Source organism: Pyrgilauda ruficollis, unplaced genomic scaffold, assembly GCF_017590135.1.
Source record: "Pyrgilauda ruficollis isolate IOZ18807 unplaced genomic scaffold, ASM1759013v1 scaffold37, whole genome shotgun sequence".
NCBI classification, from domain to species: Eukaryota; Metazoa; Chordata; class Aves; order Passeriformes; family Passeridae; genus Pyrgilauda; species Pyrgilauda ruficollis.
Genome location: NW_024525156.1, coordinates 13,068,933 through 13,088,232, shown reverse-complemented (window position 1 = coordinate 13,088,232; position 19,300 = coordinate 13,068,933). Strand labels below are relative to the sequence as shown.

The 19,300-nt window shown below is 36.0% G+C and overlaps 1 protein-coding gene across 2 annotated transcripts in view; it reads left to right on the top strand.

Annotated features, from left to right (window-relative positions):
* The window catches only part of CDH9 (cadherin 9), a 67,871-nt gene extending 48,906 nt beyond the window's left edge, over positions 1-18,965 (top strand). For both annotated transcript variants that reach the window (XM_041475903.1, XM_041475904.1), the window contains 6 exons: positions 1,236-1,489; positions 2,751-2,887; positions 4,727-4,848; positions 14,881-14,998; positions 15,085-15,336; positions 18,061-18,965. In XM_041475903.1, the coding sequence (XP_041331837.1) occupies positions 1,236-1,489; positions 2,751-2,887; positions 4,727-4,848; positions 14,881-14,998; positions 15,085-15,336; positions 18,061-18,548 (1,371 nt within the window). In that variant the 3' untranslated portion in view covers positions 18,549-18,965. The remainder of the gene's footprint in view (positions 1-1,235; positions 1,490-2,750; positions 2,888-4,726; positions 4,849-14,880; positions 14,999-15,084; positions 15,337-18,060) is intronic.
* The last annotated feature ends 335 nt before the right edge of the window (positions 18,966-19,300 follow it).

Genomic DNA, 19,300 nt, shown 5'->3' with positions numbered 1-19,300 from the left:
TTTTCCAGGGGAAGGGAGGGTAGATCTCACAAGAGGTCAGGCTGCCAAGGAGCTGTTGTATTAGTTTTGTTCTTCTCTTTCTTCAGCAGGTATCTGTTATTTTCAAGTCTCAAGGGAAATTTACTGGCATGTCACTTCACATAAAGCAATATTTCAGGGGCTGCTGTCTGTTCAATATATAGACTCTCACACACAGTACTTTCAAATTAGGGCTGTGAAAACTTGGAGAGGTTCAGTTCACAGTGGGGTTTATCAGCTGATTGCTGTGCTAAGACTTACAAGAGTGGTAGGCTTACCTGGAGCTTGATGAATTTGCACGTCCAAGACTAAACTCTCCCTCTCTAATCTGTTCAATAGCAAGTTATCTCCAGTACCTAAAATCTGTCTTGGTTTAAGTCCAGTCTTGGTGATATTTCACTTGTTACATATGATGTCAGTGAAACTCCAAAGAGCAAAGACATTCACAGAAATTTAATTCAAAATACCATGTCTGACAAATTTATTGGTTGCTTTTCAGAATTCAGCCTCTTAAACTCTGAACACTTTGTTTGATTTTAGTGTTATTAAATATTAATTGATAACTACCTGTAAATAAAATTTGCCAATCTATAAACATATTTGGAAACACATATACTTCTTTATGCATATGTATCTATGAAGGTCTACCTACATATACATATATGGATATGCATGATGTGTCACATGGATTGAAAATTAAACTTCACAGATTTTCTTTTTACTCAGGAACACGGAGACCAGGGACAACTCTGGTTTGTTCCTAGTGCCAAACAGGCACAGGTAGATGGTAATGGGTAAAAGAAAATAAAGAAAAGATAAACAGGACAGAGATCGTTTAAGAACTGGAATAATTGCTCTTTTTACTGCCAATGAGATGAGACAAATAAGACTTTACACAAGTCCTTGCTGTGGACTGGGTAAAACTTCCATGTTTCTATCTTTTTATTTTTATATAAGTCAAAGCCTCTTGGTTTATTTCATGAACCTGAACAATTAATAGGCAGAGGGATCATAACTGCCTTGTGATCCTATAATAATCCTTAATTTTAATGTCTAGAATAAGATCTAATATACTCCATCTTCTCCAAGATGGATTAAAATTTTGAGCTTTTGCTCCTAAAAATGTTTCATCTTTTGATTCAGACTGTAAAACTTACTCACATTTTTTTTGTAAAGTGATGTAATTTTCTTTATTATTATTATTATTTGCTCCTCAGCATCTGGATTTTGAAAACAAGGTGTTATATACCCTAAAAGTAGAAGCAAGCAACACTCATCCTGATCCTCGTTTTCTTCAGCTGGGGCCATTCAAAGACACGGCTTTTGTCAAAATTTCTGTTGAAGACATTGATGAACCTCCAGTGTTCAGCAGACCCTGGTATTTAATAGAGGTAGATGAAGATGCCAAGGAAGGAAGCATTATTGGGCAGGTTCTAGCCCAAGATCCAGATGTAGCAAAGAATGCAATAAAGTAAGCCATTATACAATATAAAATTCTTTAGATGTTGGTCAACAGAGAATGATGAGAGTGCAAAGTAGAAAGAGGCTGTTTGGGTAATTAAGCACACGAGGGCTCTTGGAAAGTGTCCAAGAGAAATATCTATGTGAGTTTGTGAAGGCAAATACAATTAGCACCATAAGAGGTTCAGAGAATGCTTTTTGAGAGCATTCTACAGGAACCAGGTAAAAAGAAAGGAGATGTCAGCATTTAATTGCCAGCATGTTCTAGTAGTTGCACCAAGCTGTTCATAAAATTCTTTTATACTATTTAAAACATTCAAAATTTTGTATTTCTGTGCTCCCTGATGCTTGATAAGTCACACTTCTGTACATAACATCCGTGTTCCATAACTTAACTATTTAATGATCACAGTATATTGAATAAGAAATGACTGCAAGAAAGTAATAACAATTAGAAGTAAGAGTTCAGTGCTGTGAAATTGCTGTAATTGCTACCAAACTGCTATTATTATCTGCAGTGACAAACACAGCACTTAAATTTGTCTATTTACCATGCAAATGATTATGAAAATTGATCTCTGCATTTCTGAACAAGCTTTCTGTCCTACAGCAGTATGTGTTGAAGTAGGAGGTGTGAGAGGAGGAGGAAGATAAAATATTTTCTAAGTAAAATATGTATAAAATCTCAATTTAACCTGATAATGACTGCCAGCTATTAGGCTGATTAAAAAACAGCTGTAAACCAAGTTTTTCCTTACTGGGTTAGAACAAAGCAAAGGCAATTATCACAAAACAAGATTTTAAGAAGTTTCATCTCAAAGAACAAGCAATTGAAAGATTTTTCCCTCGAGTTTTGTGGTCCTTGTGACACCTCAAAAATAGATTTTTTAAATTGATACTTCCTTGAGTCTGAAATATGTATCCTTTGGTGACAGAGTTCTCTAAGAAACAATTAGTTTTCAAAAAATCTTCTCTAAAAAAGTTCACTTTTAATTATTATTCCAAAATTCACATTATGAGCTAAAATGTAATTTCAATTATCAATCTAAAAACCACCCACATAATAATTTGCTCTTCATCCTCCTCACTAGTCTTAAATTGTTTCTAATATTTGTAGCATGCAGGTAGTTATAGGAAAGCTTAGGTCAATTGTAAAGAAAACATTCTTGATTAAGTACAGTTAAAATTGGAAAACTTTTAGAGGTGGCTGTGAGCTAAACTGGAGACTGCTACGGGAGATCGTGATGCTCAGTTTTACTGTATCTTGACAGATATTCTGTAGATCGACACACTGACCTTGACAGAATATTCAACATCTATTCAGGAAATGGATCCTTATTCCTCTCAAAGCCACTTGACCGAGAAGAAACTCCCTGGCACAACATCACTGTCATAGCAACTGAAATCAGTAAGATGAAGATAAAATTTATCTCAGAGGAATATTTGAACTGAGAAAATAATTAAATTCTACAGCTTCTATGACTTAGCTTGTTTCATTAGTTTTACGCTTATGCAGATATTATTGATAGACAAGACATCTTTAAACACACATAGAAAAGTCCAATTTATTATTTTAAAATATGTTTTGCCCATTTTTACAAAGATATTTAGGAGTTCTCAGGCTCAACAACACCATGTACAATATACATTAGATAAGTTAACCGATTCCTTGAGAATTCACATCAAATAATTTGGTGCAGGTGTGATGGACTGGCTCTATCCCAAGCTAAGTCTTCGGGAAAATCCTTGGGGTAAGAGGAGAAAAAAATGTCACTGACGTACAAATACATTGTCAGAATAACCTCTGTAAATGAGAAAAAAATGTGTTTTATCTCAGCTGATTTAACTTAGAAAATGGCTTTGATGGAAGTCAAGACTTGGGAAATTTTTTGCCTTCCGTATCTGAAGTAAACCCTGGGCTTAATCTTTCACCTGGATTCTTTACTATTCTGTTAGATACTTTCAGGCTAGATCTGTCCTGCCTACCTTTTTTTTTTTTTTGAAGCAAAGTCATCAAAGGGGTGATGTAGTTCGTTTGGGGAGGGGGGTACCCCAGGGTGTTCCTGGAGGGCTCCCTAGGCTGTGAGTTGGCTGGCAGCAGCGGGCAGGCAAGGAGATTCCACACGGCTTCTGAGGGTGCTGATCAGATGAGGGTTTATTGGAGGTCCCATCCCCAGGAACAGCATGGTGGTTACTGAGGGGGAAGGGGGAGGGGAGAGGGAGAGCCTAGGGGAGGGACAAGAGAGGAGGAAAAGGGGCTAACAGAGGAGAAAGACTAAGAGCGCGACTAGTCTCGCTCGCACGGTTTAAGAGGGGAATTCAAAGTGGGCGCGGAATCAGACTTGGGCCAATGGGATGACAGATACAGGATGGTTCAGGGCAGGACCACAGGCTTAGAATATACCATACATTTTGGAGGGGTGAGACAGAGCATACCATTTAAATAAAATGCAATACCACAAAGGGGGAAACAGACTGATTTTAGTGAAAAACTTTTCTGCCTTCCTTTATTTTCCTATAGATTCCCCTGGAGTCAATGTGCTTAAGAGTCTGAGAGTTGGGCAATATGGAGAGATTAATCATATCACCATTTTCAGAGAGATTTATATCTTTTACCTTTTCCTCTTAAATTATTTTCATTGTTTGGGCAAACATGTTCTACATTTTCAATATGCATAGTGTGAGAATCCTTTCTGGCAATACCTTGAGTTTGGAGGTTTTTGAAGATTGATTGACGATCATATCCTGAATATGTAATTTTATTATTTTGTTTTTTACAGTTATGGGAGAAAGGACAACTTTGGTTTGGGTTTTTCATGGTTTTGTGTTTGCGTGTGCTTTTGGTGGTGGTGTTGTTCACTGAAACTCTTTTACTGCTTTATTGATTTGAAAAGTAAATGTTCTTAACAGCTCAGCCTCATGGAACAACTTTTGCAACAAATTATTTGCTGAACTCCTGTAAAGAATACAACTCCATAACAAAGCAATGACCTGTTTTTAATGCAAATCAATTTAAGCATACTTTATATTATAAATACATACATATATAAAGAAAATAATAGAAAAACTTGTTTCAATTATAAATAGGACTTTAATGTATATGTAATGTATGTCATCAGAAAATGAAATATATTGTTTTAGTAAATTAAGAAAATTGAAAATTTCTAGTATATATTGGAAAAAAAGTATTGAATTATTTTCATATACATATCTCTTTGTATTGTAATATATATATTTTTTTTTTCAGATAATCCTAAACAAAGTAGCCAGATACCTGTCTTCATACGGATTTTAGACATAAATGATCATGCACCAGAGTTTGCCAACTACTATGAAACATTTGTTTGTGAAAATGCAAAAGCAGGACAGGTAAACAATACTTATATTACAAAGAATTTATAAGGAAACTATCCTGCAGTGCCATCATGAAGACTTCAACATATTGGTTTGAACAGCAGTAGACGAACCCAGCCTCTTCAATTCCAATCTTCTGCAAAAAAAGTTGATTCAAAAAAGAACATAAAAGATAAAGAATAATATCATAATACAATAGCATAGGATATGCTATTGTATTAGGATATTATAAAAACATAAAAAATGTTTTTATACATAAAAAATGGTACTTTAAGGTGGTTTTTAATTTCTAATATCAGAAAATATTTTTCTGAAATAGTTTTGCATAATGCTACAAAATGTTTCATATTGTACAATAATTCTATTTATTTCTGGATTTTTATCATTGGCTTAGTTAATGTAGCAACACCTTCAAGTACATGAAGCAGGAAAATCTTTATTATGTCTCAGTTAAGATGCTGTGTAAACCAAACTTTTTCAAAAATAAAGGACAATGCAACTTTCTATTGTAGGTTAAAACTAAGTCTGCTATTGAGTCGAGTCTGGTCAAAGGTAATATATATTCCTTTCTAAACTACCTCAGAATTCTGTAAAATTCTAAGAGACAAGAAAAAAATTGAAGATAAAGCAAAGTGATAATTTGAATTTGAGTAAGTAGACAAACCAAGAGAATTCAGAGCCAGCAAATTATGAAAATGTCTTAATATTCCTGCCATTACCTCATCTATTTATGCTAATGACAGTCAGTCCTTAAGTTTTAAATCCTGTGAAGATTGTTTTCTGAAAGTATTTACAAAGGAACTGGATTTAGCAGCAGATAGGGTACTTTAAGATTATCACTCCAAAATGGCTCATGCATGAGCCTCTTCTCAAGACTGATTAATTTTTTGGAGGAAAAAATTTGAGATCATTATTTTCACTAGCACAAACATGTGTGAGTTCCTAGTCTAAGAGAGACAAGCCAGGATGAAGCCCTAAGGCCAGCTTAGGTCTATCCTCATGTCTCAGTAGCTTTAGGCTGTCATCATCCAGCCAAAACTGTCTGGTTTCATGGAAAATATGTGGAAAGGATCAGAATGTATAATATTTTGCTTTTCTTTAGAGCACAGTGACCATGTGCTCTTCAAAGACTTTACGAAGATGGGTGATATGGATACGCATCAGGAATCATGCTCATGTTTTACCTGATTTTCTGCCAGTGTTTACTTAAATCACAGAGGCTTCACTGAAGGTAGCATAGATGGTACCGGAGATAAGTTTAGCTTTTCAGGTATTGCAGAATTCTATGCAGAGCAAGAACATATGTTCTTGCTCAGTTCAGATCCAATTCAAGTGATCTTTTATGGATTAACAGGTAGAAAAAGAAAAAAAAAAGGAGAAAAAGATGATACAATAGATTGTAGGGAGACTGCATAAGATTATATTTCTTTTTCATTCATTAAACATAATATCAGAATTCAGGCAAAATGGGTTAAGATGGAAGAGGATGCTTTGATTAAAAAAATCATGTCCCTTTGAAGAGGTATTTGACAATTTTTTCATTCTTTTTTTAAAAAATGTTTTACTATTTTTCATGTGAATTATATAAATAGATGAATATACACATCAAAGGAAGTGATGAATTAAATTAAAACAGTAGAAGGAATTATCATACCAGAAAAACGAAAAAAGAGTGCTTTTCACAACAACTAAGGTTTATAATCACATCATCCTGTCTTAACCAGTGACATAAATTGTCACATAAGAATACAGTTCAAGTCTTACAGAAAGTACAAAAATTCTCCAAGCTTTTGGCTATTAGACCCGTAGAGTTTTACTTTATGACTTTTCAGTTGCTTTTTTTCATAGTGAATGCATTCAGATAATTCTAGCCATTAAGTTCAAACAGCTGCTGTAGAACCTAAATTCTGTTAGTGTAACAATATCTCATTACACAAGACAAAACTGAGGCAAATAAATCTTAAAATCTCAGTGTGATGACTGGTAGAAAAGTGAGTAATGTATTTTATTTGCATAACACAAAGAAAGGTTCAAAAGCTTAGAAAATAAGATCTAATTGAAATTAATCTTGTGCAATTTTGCCAACCAGCAAACACAGTATTTGTCATATATTTGAAGAAGTTCAGTCCAGGCATACTGGCTGTCAATTTCCTTAATCCAATTTCCATCTAGTCTAGCATACTTGGTGAAATATCCATGAATGTATGAAGTATCATTTATCTTTCTGGTAAATTCTGTACTTACCTAATAACATATATGACAGAGACTCATTAGATAGGTATGCATGTTGTTTACTAGATGTCCCACACATCTAATTTACCAGTGTAATTTCAGCAATTATTTTCCCTCATTGGAAAATCCCACAAAAATACTAGAAATAGAGTGTGCAGCAAGTGTAGCTACAGAAAAATGGACCATTTTGGTTTTCTATTTGTTAACAGCTGAGGTCTTCAAGAGAGGCACCTGAGTTCTTATCTGGACATTTATGTGACTTAGTATTTCAGAAAAGAGACTACCTTCAATACATGACAACACTTTTATTTTGGTGCTTAAAATAGCAATGAATATAGAAATATGAACTTGAATGTTTTGGCCAAGGGTGCTAAGTTCCAGAGAACCTGTATTTCTCATGTCTAGCAGTCTCTGTATAATATAAGAGAAATAGAAATGTGTTCATTTAGTACTATTCCAACCTATTTTAGAGATAGCCTAAACGAGCTTTTTTATTATAATCATTATTGCTTCTTTACACATCACAGCACTGCTTCTGCATCTGGTACCATAACAAAAGAATCAGACTGAGAAGATAAATATATTTAGTTTGTTGTTTTTTTGGTTTTTTGTTTTTTAACTGGGACCAGTTATTAGTCACACTGCTCTCTAAGTCTCAGGTGCATCAGGAAGCATCAGAATGATCAAATATTGTTCTCTGCCACCATTACTCACTCATTCTCAGCATCAATAGATATTAGAGGCTTCACTTGTGTTTTTCAGATAGCCTTAGGAGGGTCAGAGGAAAGAAAATTCTACAGAGTTTCTCCTACTGTTTTGTCTCCAAGCAACAATGGGGAGAAACCCTATCAGAAAGAGTTAATAAAAATTTATGCTCATTAGGCTGAAACACATTTGTCACCACGAGAATCTTATTACATTGGCTAGTACACAGGCTAAAGAAAAGTAGGGAGCAGACTTCCTCTTGTGCAATTTAGAAACCCCTAATCCTGAAGCCCCAGGGACTGTTGTGGGGAAGGCTTTGGTACAAGCTCTCTCATGCCCTTGTCACAGGAATTAATTGGGTCTTTTTAGCTGGATTAGAGGACGAGTACTCTCCATGGAAACCAGGAAGATATACTTGAGAAGGAGACTGATTTAGCTGAAAAACTTGTTGGTAAAAATTTAGCTCCATAGTTTATTGCATAGTTTATTGTTGGCAAAAAATTATCTAATTTCAACATCCATCAAGAAAACAACCTGGGTCACTATTTTTCCCCTCTGAAGCAATATTCTTTCCTGCCATTCACAGCCTTTCAGACATCAGAATGTAGAAAGTTTGTTTTCTCCTTCAGAGACCTGGCTGATTTTTCTTTTCACTACTCTCCATACCCTCCCTCTCTTTTTAAAATAGAGCAGAGAGAGATCACTTTTTCTCAAGAGTGAATTGCTAATTATCAGTCATGACTTTATATACGTTGTAGCTGCTTCACTAGGTAGACACCTTTTGGCTTATTTCAGTGACAGACCCATGCTAACAGTCTGTCTTTTTAAATAAGAATTGAAGTAAGAGTTTTCCAACTTTTGATAAGCATTGAGTCCTGCATAAAACTGCCAACACATTTGTGGAACAGAGCCAAGATCAGGAAACCAAACTGCTTTGCATTACTGAATGTGAAGTTTTGTTAAGTGGCAGGCATCTCTTCAAGCTTGCTCATGCATGATGGAGGCTGTTTTCTGCAGCTAGCACCTTACAGGGGTATAGCCTAGAAATGTGTCTAAGGTTAATAAAAATCTATGTGTAAAAATCTATGTGATCACTCAGGCCGCATAATGACAAGATGGGCATCCACTGACAGCTGAATTGATTTTGAAGCACTCCTATGGGCCATATCATCACATCTTTTACATAACCTTTGTTCCACATATTTATGCTTGCTGTTAGTAATACATTCAAGGTTAGTTAGTGATTGACCCTACCAGATCATACAGGCAGGAAAAGAAGCAAGATGAAGAAAGGATACGAGAAAAAAAGCTGGTTTTCCGTCATTTCCCTGTAACATTTGCACACATTGTTCTCATGATTGCCATCCATAGTTTCTCTCACATGATTTTTTTCTGCATAGTTTATTGCAGACAAAGTGGTGAGGTCTTTTCAGATTCCTAGAGAAACACTTGCAGCACCAAACAAGTTCAATAAGTTTCAAAAAAGTCAGTGATTTGAGATCCAGAATTTCTGTTCTCTTCTATACCACTTGTTAAAAAATGTTAGATGAAAACAAACACTAACATTTCCTAGACATTTCTTTCTCAAGTGCTTAGAGATACTTTAAATTATATTTCTATGTTGTACAACAACCAGGTTTAACTAAGAGCATAATACAACTAAAAATAAAAGCCCAAATGCTTCAAGTGGACTAAAAGCCTCCTCCTCTCTTCTGTTACATACAGAAACAACAAAAATTCAGAAGTTGTTAGTGTCTCTACCTTAACAATATCTTTCTCTAGTGGTGTTTGTGACTGGAAGTACAATTTTTATGGTATATGTTAATCTTGTTGTATTTAAACTTCAGAAAGGAGATCTACAACACTGACCATCTTCAAATTTCTGTGAAAGTGACATTATTTTTCACCATATATAGTGAATTTTGAAAGAAGGACTTTTGAAAAAGAAAAAGGTGTAGAAATAAAGCAACAACCACCAATGCACTACTGTTTTGAAAAGAAGTAGCAGCAAAATTCTTTGCAAATCTTCTATTTGTCTCAGGTTTTGTTTTATTAGTAGAAATGTTTAACCTGAAAACATATTGTATGTGCCCACCCGTGGACCTCATCTTGTTCATGTTTCTCCAAGGAACTTTTCGAATTATGTGGCTGTAGCTTTTAAAGAGTACACCCTGGAGCCAAGGTGCAACAGCCATTTATTTGCATGACATGCCAAGCCTGCACACACTGAAAAACCTGTCTTAAAAGTGTCCAGATGGTGCTGACCTCTGTGCTGATAAAGCTTAACATTTGCTTTAATGGTTCCTATATTTCTTTTAAAGGCATTCCCAATGCTGAGCCTGCAACCAAAGCCTTCTACTTGTGCAGCTTTCTGTGTATACAAGTGCAGCCTTAGGAATTCTAACAGCATGCTCTGAAGTGCACAGAGACCCTTCCTAATTCAGAATTCTCCCACCTAGCTTCTACTTGCTTGCTGTCTTTAAAACAACTTGAAGAGCAGCCTTTGCCTAAGGATGTAAGAGATATATAAAAGGAATCTGTTTCTCTAGGCAGTCCACTCACCCCCAACCACTTTTTCAGGCATGAGTAAGAATAACTATAAAATAGCCTGAACATAAACTACAATCATAGTTTTGACTGTGGTGCAAGTCCTAAAATTACAGCATCCAGGTCAAACAAACCAAGCAATATGAAACAGGATTATAAGTGAAGTATTTCAATGCTTGAAAAAAAATATTTCAGTGGAAAATAGGTCCAAACCCTTTAGCAGAATCTCTGTCTTCATCATGAAAGAAATACATAGAATCATGGAATCATACAATGATTTGGATTGAAAAGGACCTTAAAGACGATCTTGTTCCAACCCTGGAACAACCTGGCCATGGCCAGGAATGTGACCCGCTAGACTGGTTGGGTTGCTCAGGGGTCCATCCATTCTCGCTTGGCACATTTCCGGGGATGGATCATTCACAGTGTCTCTGGGCTACTTGGTTTAGTGTCTCACTTTTCTTTGAGTGAAGAATTCCTTTCTAATATCTAATCTAAATCTTTCTTCTTATAGTTAAAAATCATTTCCCCTTTTCCTATCCCCATCTGCCTGTGTAAGAATTCAATCTTCCACTCTTTTATAAGCCCTCTTAAAGTACTGGAGGATGACAATAAGATCTTTCTAGAGCCTTCTCTTCTCCATACTGAACAACCCCAACTCTCTCATCCTGTCTTTATAGGACAGGTGCTCCATATCCCTAGCCATCTTTGTTCCCCTACTTTGGACTCACCCCAGTAGGCCCACATATGGTTAAGACTCCAGACCTGAATTCAGCACTCCAGGTGGGATCTCACAAGGGAAGAGCAGAGCAGCAGAATCACTTCCTTCGACCTGCTGGCCACTCCTCTCTTGATGCAGCCCAGGATACAGTTGGCCTTGTGGGCTCTGAGTGCATATTTTTGGCTCATGTACTGCTTTTCATACACCAGAACCCTCAAGTTCTTCTCTGCAAGGCTACTGTCAATGACATCTCCTCCCATTCTGTGCTCTTGTTTAGGATTGCCCTGGCCCATGTGCAGCACCTTGTACTTGGACTTGTTGAACTTTGTGAGATTCTCATAGGTTTATTTCTCAAGATTTTCCAGGTTTCTCTGGACAAGATCTCTTCCTTCTGTTGTGTCAACCATACCACTCAGCCTCGGGTTATCTGCAAACTTGCTGAGGATGCACTTGATCTCAATGCCTATGTCATTGATAAAGATATCAACGAACAACTTTTCCAAGACACCAGTCATTGTCAGAGCACTGCTAAAGAGCATGGTTAAATGAGCACTGGTCCCAAGATCCTTAAGAAAAGTTTTGACTGGGAATAATTCTTCTTGCTACTCATTTAACATTGTCAAACTGCTACAAATCTCTTGTCCTGAATGTAAAAGAGAAAACTTAATGTCAATGCCTATGTTTAAATTTTCATTACTCTCAAAGAAAAGTGACTTCAAAAACTTGAAATGACCCATTAAGATCCACTCGAGAGTATGACACTGGTTTTTTTTAAATACACAGAAGTACTCATGCACATGCATAGGTAGCCCTCAAAATAGTGACAATACTGCTGTATTTTATAAAATGTGCTCATTCACATGGAAAGGTATGAAAGAAAGAAAATAATGAGACTGGTTTTATTTTCTCTAAGCTTGATCTGATTGAAATATATTTGAGTAAAAGTAATTTTCTTGAAATAACTCTTCCGTCATAAATCTTTCAACATCAGAAACCTTGCTCTCAAGTCCTGATGAAAAGTGATCATAACTCAATGTCCATAAGTGCATAAAAATGGGTGAATATATTTCTGAAATGCAATCACAAGATGTACACAAAAGAGTACTAGATTTTCTTCATATAAATGAGATACTTAAAAATAGCCAGATTACTTTCATTTCTGTGGTGATTATCACTGACATCGTCTTTTATTTACAGCTGTATAACTGAAAAAAAATCCTTAATTAGATAAGATTTCTAATTTCCTTTCACCTGTTCATCATTTGGAACACTTCACCTGCAATCATGGTTTCTCATTGTTCTTTTAATCTCCTATTTTTTTTCTGCTAGGCAAACAGCTGGTTCTCAATTCATGTTGCCAATTGTTAGATCAGGTAATGAGGATGGGTTTTTTTCTTCTTCAGCCTTACCCTCAACAATAATTATTTGTTGTAATTAGATTCTTCTGTGCCTGGTACAATTGTATTTCTCTATGTGATTTGCACATGAAGGGATTCAAACCTTACAAACACTGAATGATTACATCTCAAAAAGACCCAAGATACCCAACTACAGTTTCTGATAGTTATTTCAGCAGGATATTTTCTCCTTGTGTTTTTCAGCAAGTAACTGTAAACAGCACAAATGTTGTCACTTACTCTAATTCTCTCTTCTGCCTGGTACTTTTCTATTTCTTCTGTATTTTCAAACTTGTGCTAATGTGAAAGGAAAATTTTCTCATTTAAATTTGGGGTTTTTTTAGCATATGTTAAACTGTGGAAAACTAAAATTAAACCCAATCCTGGTCTTGCTTTCTGTACTAAAACTCTCAGAAGCAGATTACAGGAAAGACAAAAGCAGTTGAACATTATAAAATTATTGACATAAATTACAATGTAGAAACACTCTAAACAGGATCCTTGACCATAAGCAAGGATTTGACTAATCTTGTGAAATAGCTAAAAATTATTTTTAAAAAAGCAAATCAAAAGATCGAAAAGTGAAGAGATTTTTGTATGTAGTTATTACTCTAATTACACTTAGAAAAGTTTCATAATCCTGCTTTGAGCATAGTCACATCCTCTTGTGCAAGTCTGATATTTACAAATTACCATTCTAGTTCCTCAATATACCTCAAAAATAAAAAGAAATTATAAAAAATATCTTGTATTTTTTTAGAAGGAGCTGTTGGAAAGTGAATGAGCTAAACTCAGACCCCTCAACTGTTTCTGTGTTGTGTTTTGGGGGTTTTTTTTTGTTTTTTTTTTTTTTTGTTTGTTTTTTTTTTTTTTTTGGTTGTTGTTGTTGTTGTTTTGGGGTTTTTAAAATTATAATTCAATATTATTAATTATAATCAAATTATCCAAAGTTAGCTAGAAAAAATGGGTTGAATATTTGTGGTTCAGTACAGCACTAGCAGTAGCAAGTTTCTGAATTGTAACAGCAAAAAAACCACTTTGATATAATGATTCATTCTGTGAGATACTAAATACTTTCCAAAACTTAACTGTATCCTCAAGTCCCATTAAGGTCAATGTTCTGAGACCATATATATGAAAAAGGAATTCCTTATTTGATTGGCACAAAGTTTACAGATCATATTAGTGCTACTTGTCAATTACTGTATTTCTGGAAGAAGTCAAGCTGCACCTTCTCTGGAAAGAAGAGAAAAACAAAGTCTTTGATAACAAGTGGCTTTGATATCGGTGGTATTTCAAGACACCCTGAACACTGGAAACACCTGAACTCCTAGACAGTCATTGGCTCCCTCTTGGCTTTGAAAGAAAAATGTCTGGCTGGTGAACTCATTCTGTTTTTAAGTGCCATAGGAAAGAACCTGTACTGAGTTATAGCATCCTTAGTTGAGACTCACTCCTATTCTTATGCTACTGGTTTTGTCATCTTGTGACTGAATGCAAACCTGTCCTCGCAAGCCAAGGTGGACTATGGGTTACTCTCTAGTGTGACACCCACCAGGAAGGGCAAATGACAGAACAGCCACACACAGAGCTTTCTGGAGTTACTGTGACTCACGCAGTGTGGCACGGTGTTAAATGTTGCAAGTCAATTCATAAACCACAGTTGTTCCCATGTAACTTTTCCTTCCTCAGTTCTGCAGATGTTTCCTTTAGCCTCTCTGCCAGTCCAGCAGCAGATAGATTAAAAAAAGAGTCAAATTGTTAGCATTTATGTGTGCCTACATAAACGCAATTGCACACATTTGCACGTTTTGATGCAATGGGAAACCGTATGCAATCCAGAGGTACTGCTGAAGCCTCTCTTTTTTCAGCCCATTTTACTCTGACCCTTTTCTGGCACTATTATCACTCCCTCCCAGCTGGGCTTGAGTGGCCTTGTTAGGGCAGCTATTAAGCTCCACAGCCAGAGGTTTCAATTTAGGAGGGAGTAAAGCTTCTCTTTTTATTACCCCAGGAGAAGCAAAAATCCTGCCAGTGCAGTACTCCAATTTATCGCCAGGAGCAGATGAGGTGGATTGAGAATTAGATCCACTTAACAACTGGTTTACACAGCACTCTCTGTCATTGCTACATGAAGCCACAGGAGGTTTATGGCTTATTCAGAAGGGCAAATGTTTCTGTATCACTGCAAGATACTGAGTACAAATCAAAGCACATGGTTGTTCTGCAGTGAGGTCTGGACCCTTTTTCATCCTTTGTTATGTATTTAAACCATAAAATAATTTGTTTACTGTAACCTCTACTGTAGTTATGTGGGAAACATTTGGCTTAGGACATCAGTTTTTGTCTTCAGATAGAGATTCATTGGATTTTTACGGGACATGAAAAGCAGAGAATTGAAACACAAGATTTCTAAAATAGCATGAAATACTCTTTTCTTTATAGCTCATACAGACTGTGAGTGCAGTTGACAGAGATCAGCCTCCTCGAGGACACAAATTTTTCTTTGAGTTGGTGCCAGAATTTGCTGTTCACCCAAACTTCTCTGTTGTAGACAACAAAGGTAAGTGCTGACCCCAACGTCCCCCTCCCCAATGTCACATAAAACTTAATTCAGAAACATTTATCGATTCTGTGTTTCCATTCTAGATAACACAGCAGGAATTATGACCAGAAGAAATGGATACAGCCGTAGTAAGACGAGTACCTATCTTCTGCCAATCATTATATTTGACAACGACTACCCGATCCAGAGCAGCACGGGCACGCTGACCATCCGCGTGTGTGCCTGTGACAGCCGGGGCAACATGCAGTCCTGCAGCGCCGAGGCCTTGCTGCTCCCTGCCGGCCTCAGCACGGGGGCACTGGTGGCCATTCTCCTCTGCATCATTATCCTGCTAAGTAGGTACCTGTGATGAGATGTTTACTTGACCAGAAAAAGATCTAGTCACTTTGAGAGTCCTGATATTCTTAAGATCCTTATTCACATGACCCTGCAGAAATATATCATCGTTACACTTTAGAAGTTTGTGTGAGAAGAGTAAGACTGTGATATTCGAATTAAATGCAATTGAAAATATAGCGTCAGTTTTAGTTACTATGCTTGTTTGAGTAATGTTCATACCATAATCAGATCTTCATTTAGATCCAGAACTTTAAAATCATATTTCTGAAGTGGAGTGCTAAGTTTTGCAACAATTAAATGTTATGAATTATATTAGCTATTTAATGACGAAAGGTTTGGGTTTTTTCTGTTCAGAAAATACTTATCTCAAAAGCATAGGATAGAAATATTCAATTTCTAGCAAGTGATAGTGAGAACTGATGATTAAATAAGTATGAGAACAGAAGTCAGATGAGTGTTTGGAAGGTAGAAGCATTAGAAAGATGTAGTTACATATGAAGGAAGTAGAATAAATGTTAGCTCATTATCTGGTGTTAAGAACATAAAAATTTCAACTTGCATGTTTTTCAAGAAAAGTGTCATCACCTCTACTTTCCAGTGAAACTCTGCAGAAAACCTCTTTCCTTTTCCACCTGTCCTAGCAAACATAGCTTGCCAAGGGGTCAGTGGGAAGCCACAGGTGTTAGTTTATATAATTATAAGGGGATTTTTTTTTTTTCTTTCAGTTTTTACCCTGGATTCAAGATTCTCCTAATATTTGCTATAGATATTAGAAGAAGGGTAATATCTATAAACTGTATCTGTACTGGGCTTAAGGGAGGGAGAATACTTGAGCTCTATCAAACTGATAAACTGTTTAGATTCCGGAATTGCTGCTGGCGTGGTTTCAGCATCAGCCCCCTTGGATTTCCCAGGATGTTACCCAGGCATAGTCAGGAAACCTGCTGATAGTCTGCTGAGAGTCAGAACTTGAAAGGCACCAGTCTCAGGAGAATATGGTTCAAACTCTGCCAGACCTAGCTCTTCACCTTGCATGGTTCTTATCGTCATGTCAACAAGCTTTGTATCTTTAAAGCCATCCTGCATTCCCCAAGAAGAGCAGGAGTAAAAGGAGCATGAAACACATGCCCTTACTCGCTCAGAATGAAAACATTGCTCTGATTGGCTGCAATGTTTTAGTACAGATTGAAAAAATCTGTACTAAACTTTGAACTTATTGAAGTTAAATGTGCCTTAGGCCCAAAGCAATAGAATATGAAACACAGAAGAGGATCAGGGACGATTGCTGTGCAGAACAAGTGACCACTTCGTGTCTCAGCCCCAGGGTTAGAGGCCCTGCTCTGTTTAGCGCTGCTGGCATATGTGAAGTCAAAGAAACATGTGGCTGTGGAGTACATAAACAGAATTTTTAGTCTACAGCTAGGGTGATACTCAGCATCATATTTAATTTTTCAACAAGGTAGTGTGTTGTATTAGTAAACTCGTGTCAACGTGCCCAACATGAGACATACTAAGTACCAGGCTGTGAAAGATACTCCATAATAACCTCTCAGTGATCTACCTTTTTCTCCTCCATGGAGTTCTTTAACTTGCTAAAGTGTTCCTCATCTAACATTATGAAAAGAAAGGTCACTGTACAGGCACAAGGAAGAAAACCCAAACAATACAGAATGGAACATATTTTTATTAATTTTATATTCACAACATAATATCATGGCATGTGAAAGATCTCTATTCCCCTTTCCCTACCTGCAGCATGTCAAATCTTAGCTTTTATTCACCAATACTCAGGTGATTCAGGGTAAAAACTTAGCTCCTAGGACTCAACTAAACCGTTCAGCACTGTTGTAATTTATGGTTCAGCAATCATTGTTATGTCTCATTGACAGATGGTCTTTCTGGCCTTTCTTATTTACTCCAGCTACTGGAGAGAGAGTCCGATTTTTACGTGCACTTAAGCATTGAATTGCTTCTGAAATCAATAGTATTGAGACACCAGAATGTATTCACAAAATCCTAACTTCATTTTTTTATCTCCCCTTATAAAGCTTCTTTTTTATATTAATCCTTACCTCTTTCAATAGAAAGAGTTATTCAACTAGCACTTCATAAACCAAGGGGATCATGTTTTTCAAAAGAAGCATTTAGTAACAAAGACTGGATTTCAATTCTCGCAGTCATTGAAGCAAAAGTAGTTTTGCCAATTATATTGATAGCTTAAGGTCTTCAGGTTGTTATTTTCAGAGGGACCTGTAGATCCCATATTCAGAAGTTAATTAGACACTTGGGAATACCTAAATCACTAGCTTTCAAGAGTGTGAATAACTTTTGCCAAGGAGATTCAACTACATTTGATGAAAGGACCGTTAATGACTACCAGAAAGGTGGTACTTACAAAACTAAAATCAAAATCAAAACTTTGTAGGATAATATTGTATCATATTGTTTACTTTTCAACTACTGCTTAGTTGCAAATTTATTTAAAGTATAAAACATTTTGATAATTTCTCCCATAGTTTAAAAAATAATAAGTTTTGATTGCTATCAAATAATTAGTACTTTCCCTTATTAACTTGGAGATAGATTTTATCATGACATTCTGATTAAAAATCCCATTCCAGCCTTAAAACCTTTCCAGGGCAAAAGATGAGGTAAAATTTTGCCTCATTTATTTACTTTCTAACAATCCATTTTTTCATTCACTTTTTCTTTCCTTTAAGTATTAGTTGTCTTGTTTACGGCTCTCAAGAGACAGAGGAAGAAAGAGCCCTTGATCATCTCGAAAGATGATGTTCGGGACAATATTGTGACCTACAATGATGAAGGAGGTGGGGAAGAAGACACCCAGGCTTTTGACATTGGCACGCTGAGAAATCCAGAAGCAAGGGAGGAAAGTAAAATGAGAAGAGATGTTATCCCAGAAACAATATTTCAGATAAGGCGGACTGCACCTCTTTGGGAAAACATCGATGTTCAAGATTTTATTCATAGAAGGTTAAAGGAAAATGATTCAGACCCAGCTGCCCCTCCTTATGATTCATTAGCAACATATGCCTACGAAGGAAATGATTCCATAGCAAATTCACTCAGCTCCCTGGAATCACTTACCACAGAAGGCAACCAAGACTATGATTACCTCAGTGACTGGGGACCTCGGTTTAAAAAACTAGCAGATATGTATGGTGGAGAGGACAGTGATAGAGACTGAGAAAGTAATTTGTGACCTGCTCAGTGTTAGTGGAATTCATGTCTATGTTCCTAGATAAATAAAGTGGCCTACTCTCTTACTTGGGAATAAAAAATTTACAAAAAATAGGTGTTGTCTTAGTAAGGGTTTGCTTAATCAATAAGTCAACGTGAATGAATATGAACGATTGAGATTTTGAAAAAACACTATAACCCACCCTCTCTGCCTAGAAACCTCTGATGAAAGGGTTTTTTAGGGAATGAAAAGATAATAAAAGGCTTTTTGCGCCTTTGATAATTACATGGAAACTCCATATTTTTAAATTGCTTTGCTTTACCTTTCCTACTATGTTGGATAGTGTGCATCTGCATTGTAACTTATTCTCAAAAATATACTTTAAAAAGATTAATATTATTGCCATATTTATTGAGTTAAAAATGTCTGTGTGTTGATTCATCCTGATATTTTTATATATGTATATTTATATTTTTGTATTTTTATTAAATAAATTAGAATTTATAAAAAGACTACTTATTCATGTACTTTGTCAATCGTAAAGAACTCTCCAATCTTTCTGAAAAAAGGAAACTTGGTATTGTGCAATACTTAATTTTTGAATGCATTATCTTATATCAGGTTAGTGGTTGCAATGTACTGTGCAAGAATGATATGGAGAGAGGGCTCTGTAATGAGAATGCAGTGTAGAAAATAGAAAAAACTATTTGAAAAGGTGATTATAAATAAACACACTCTGACTTGCAATGTGTATTACT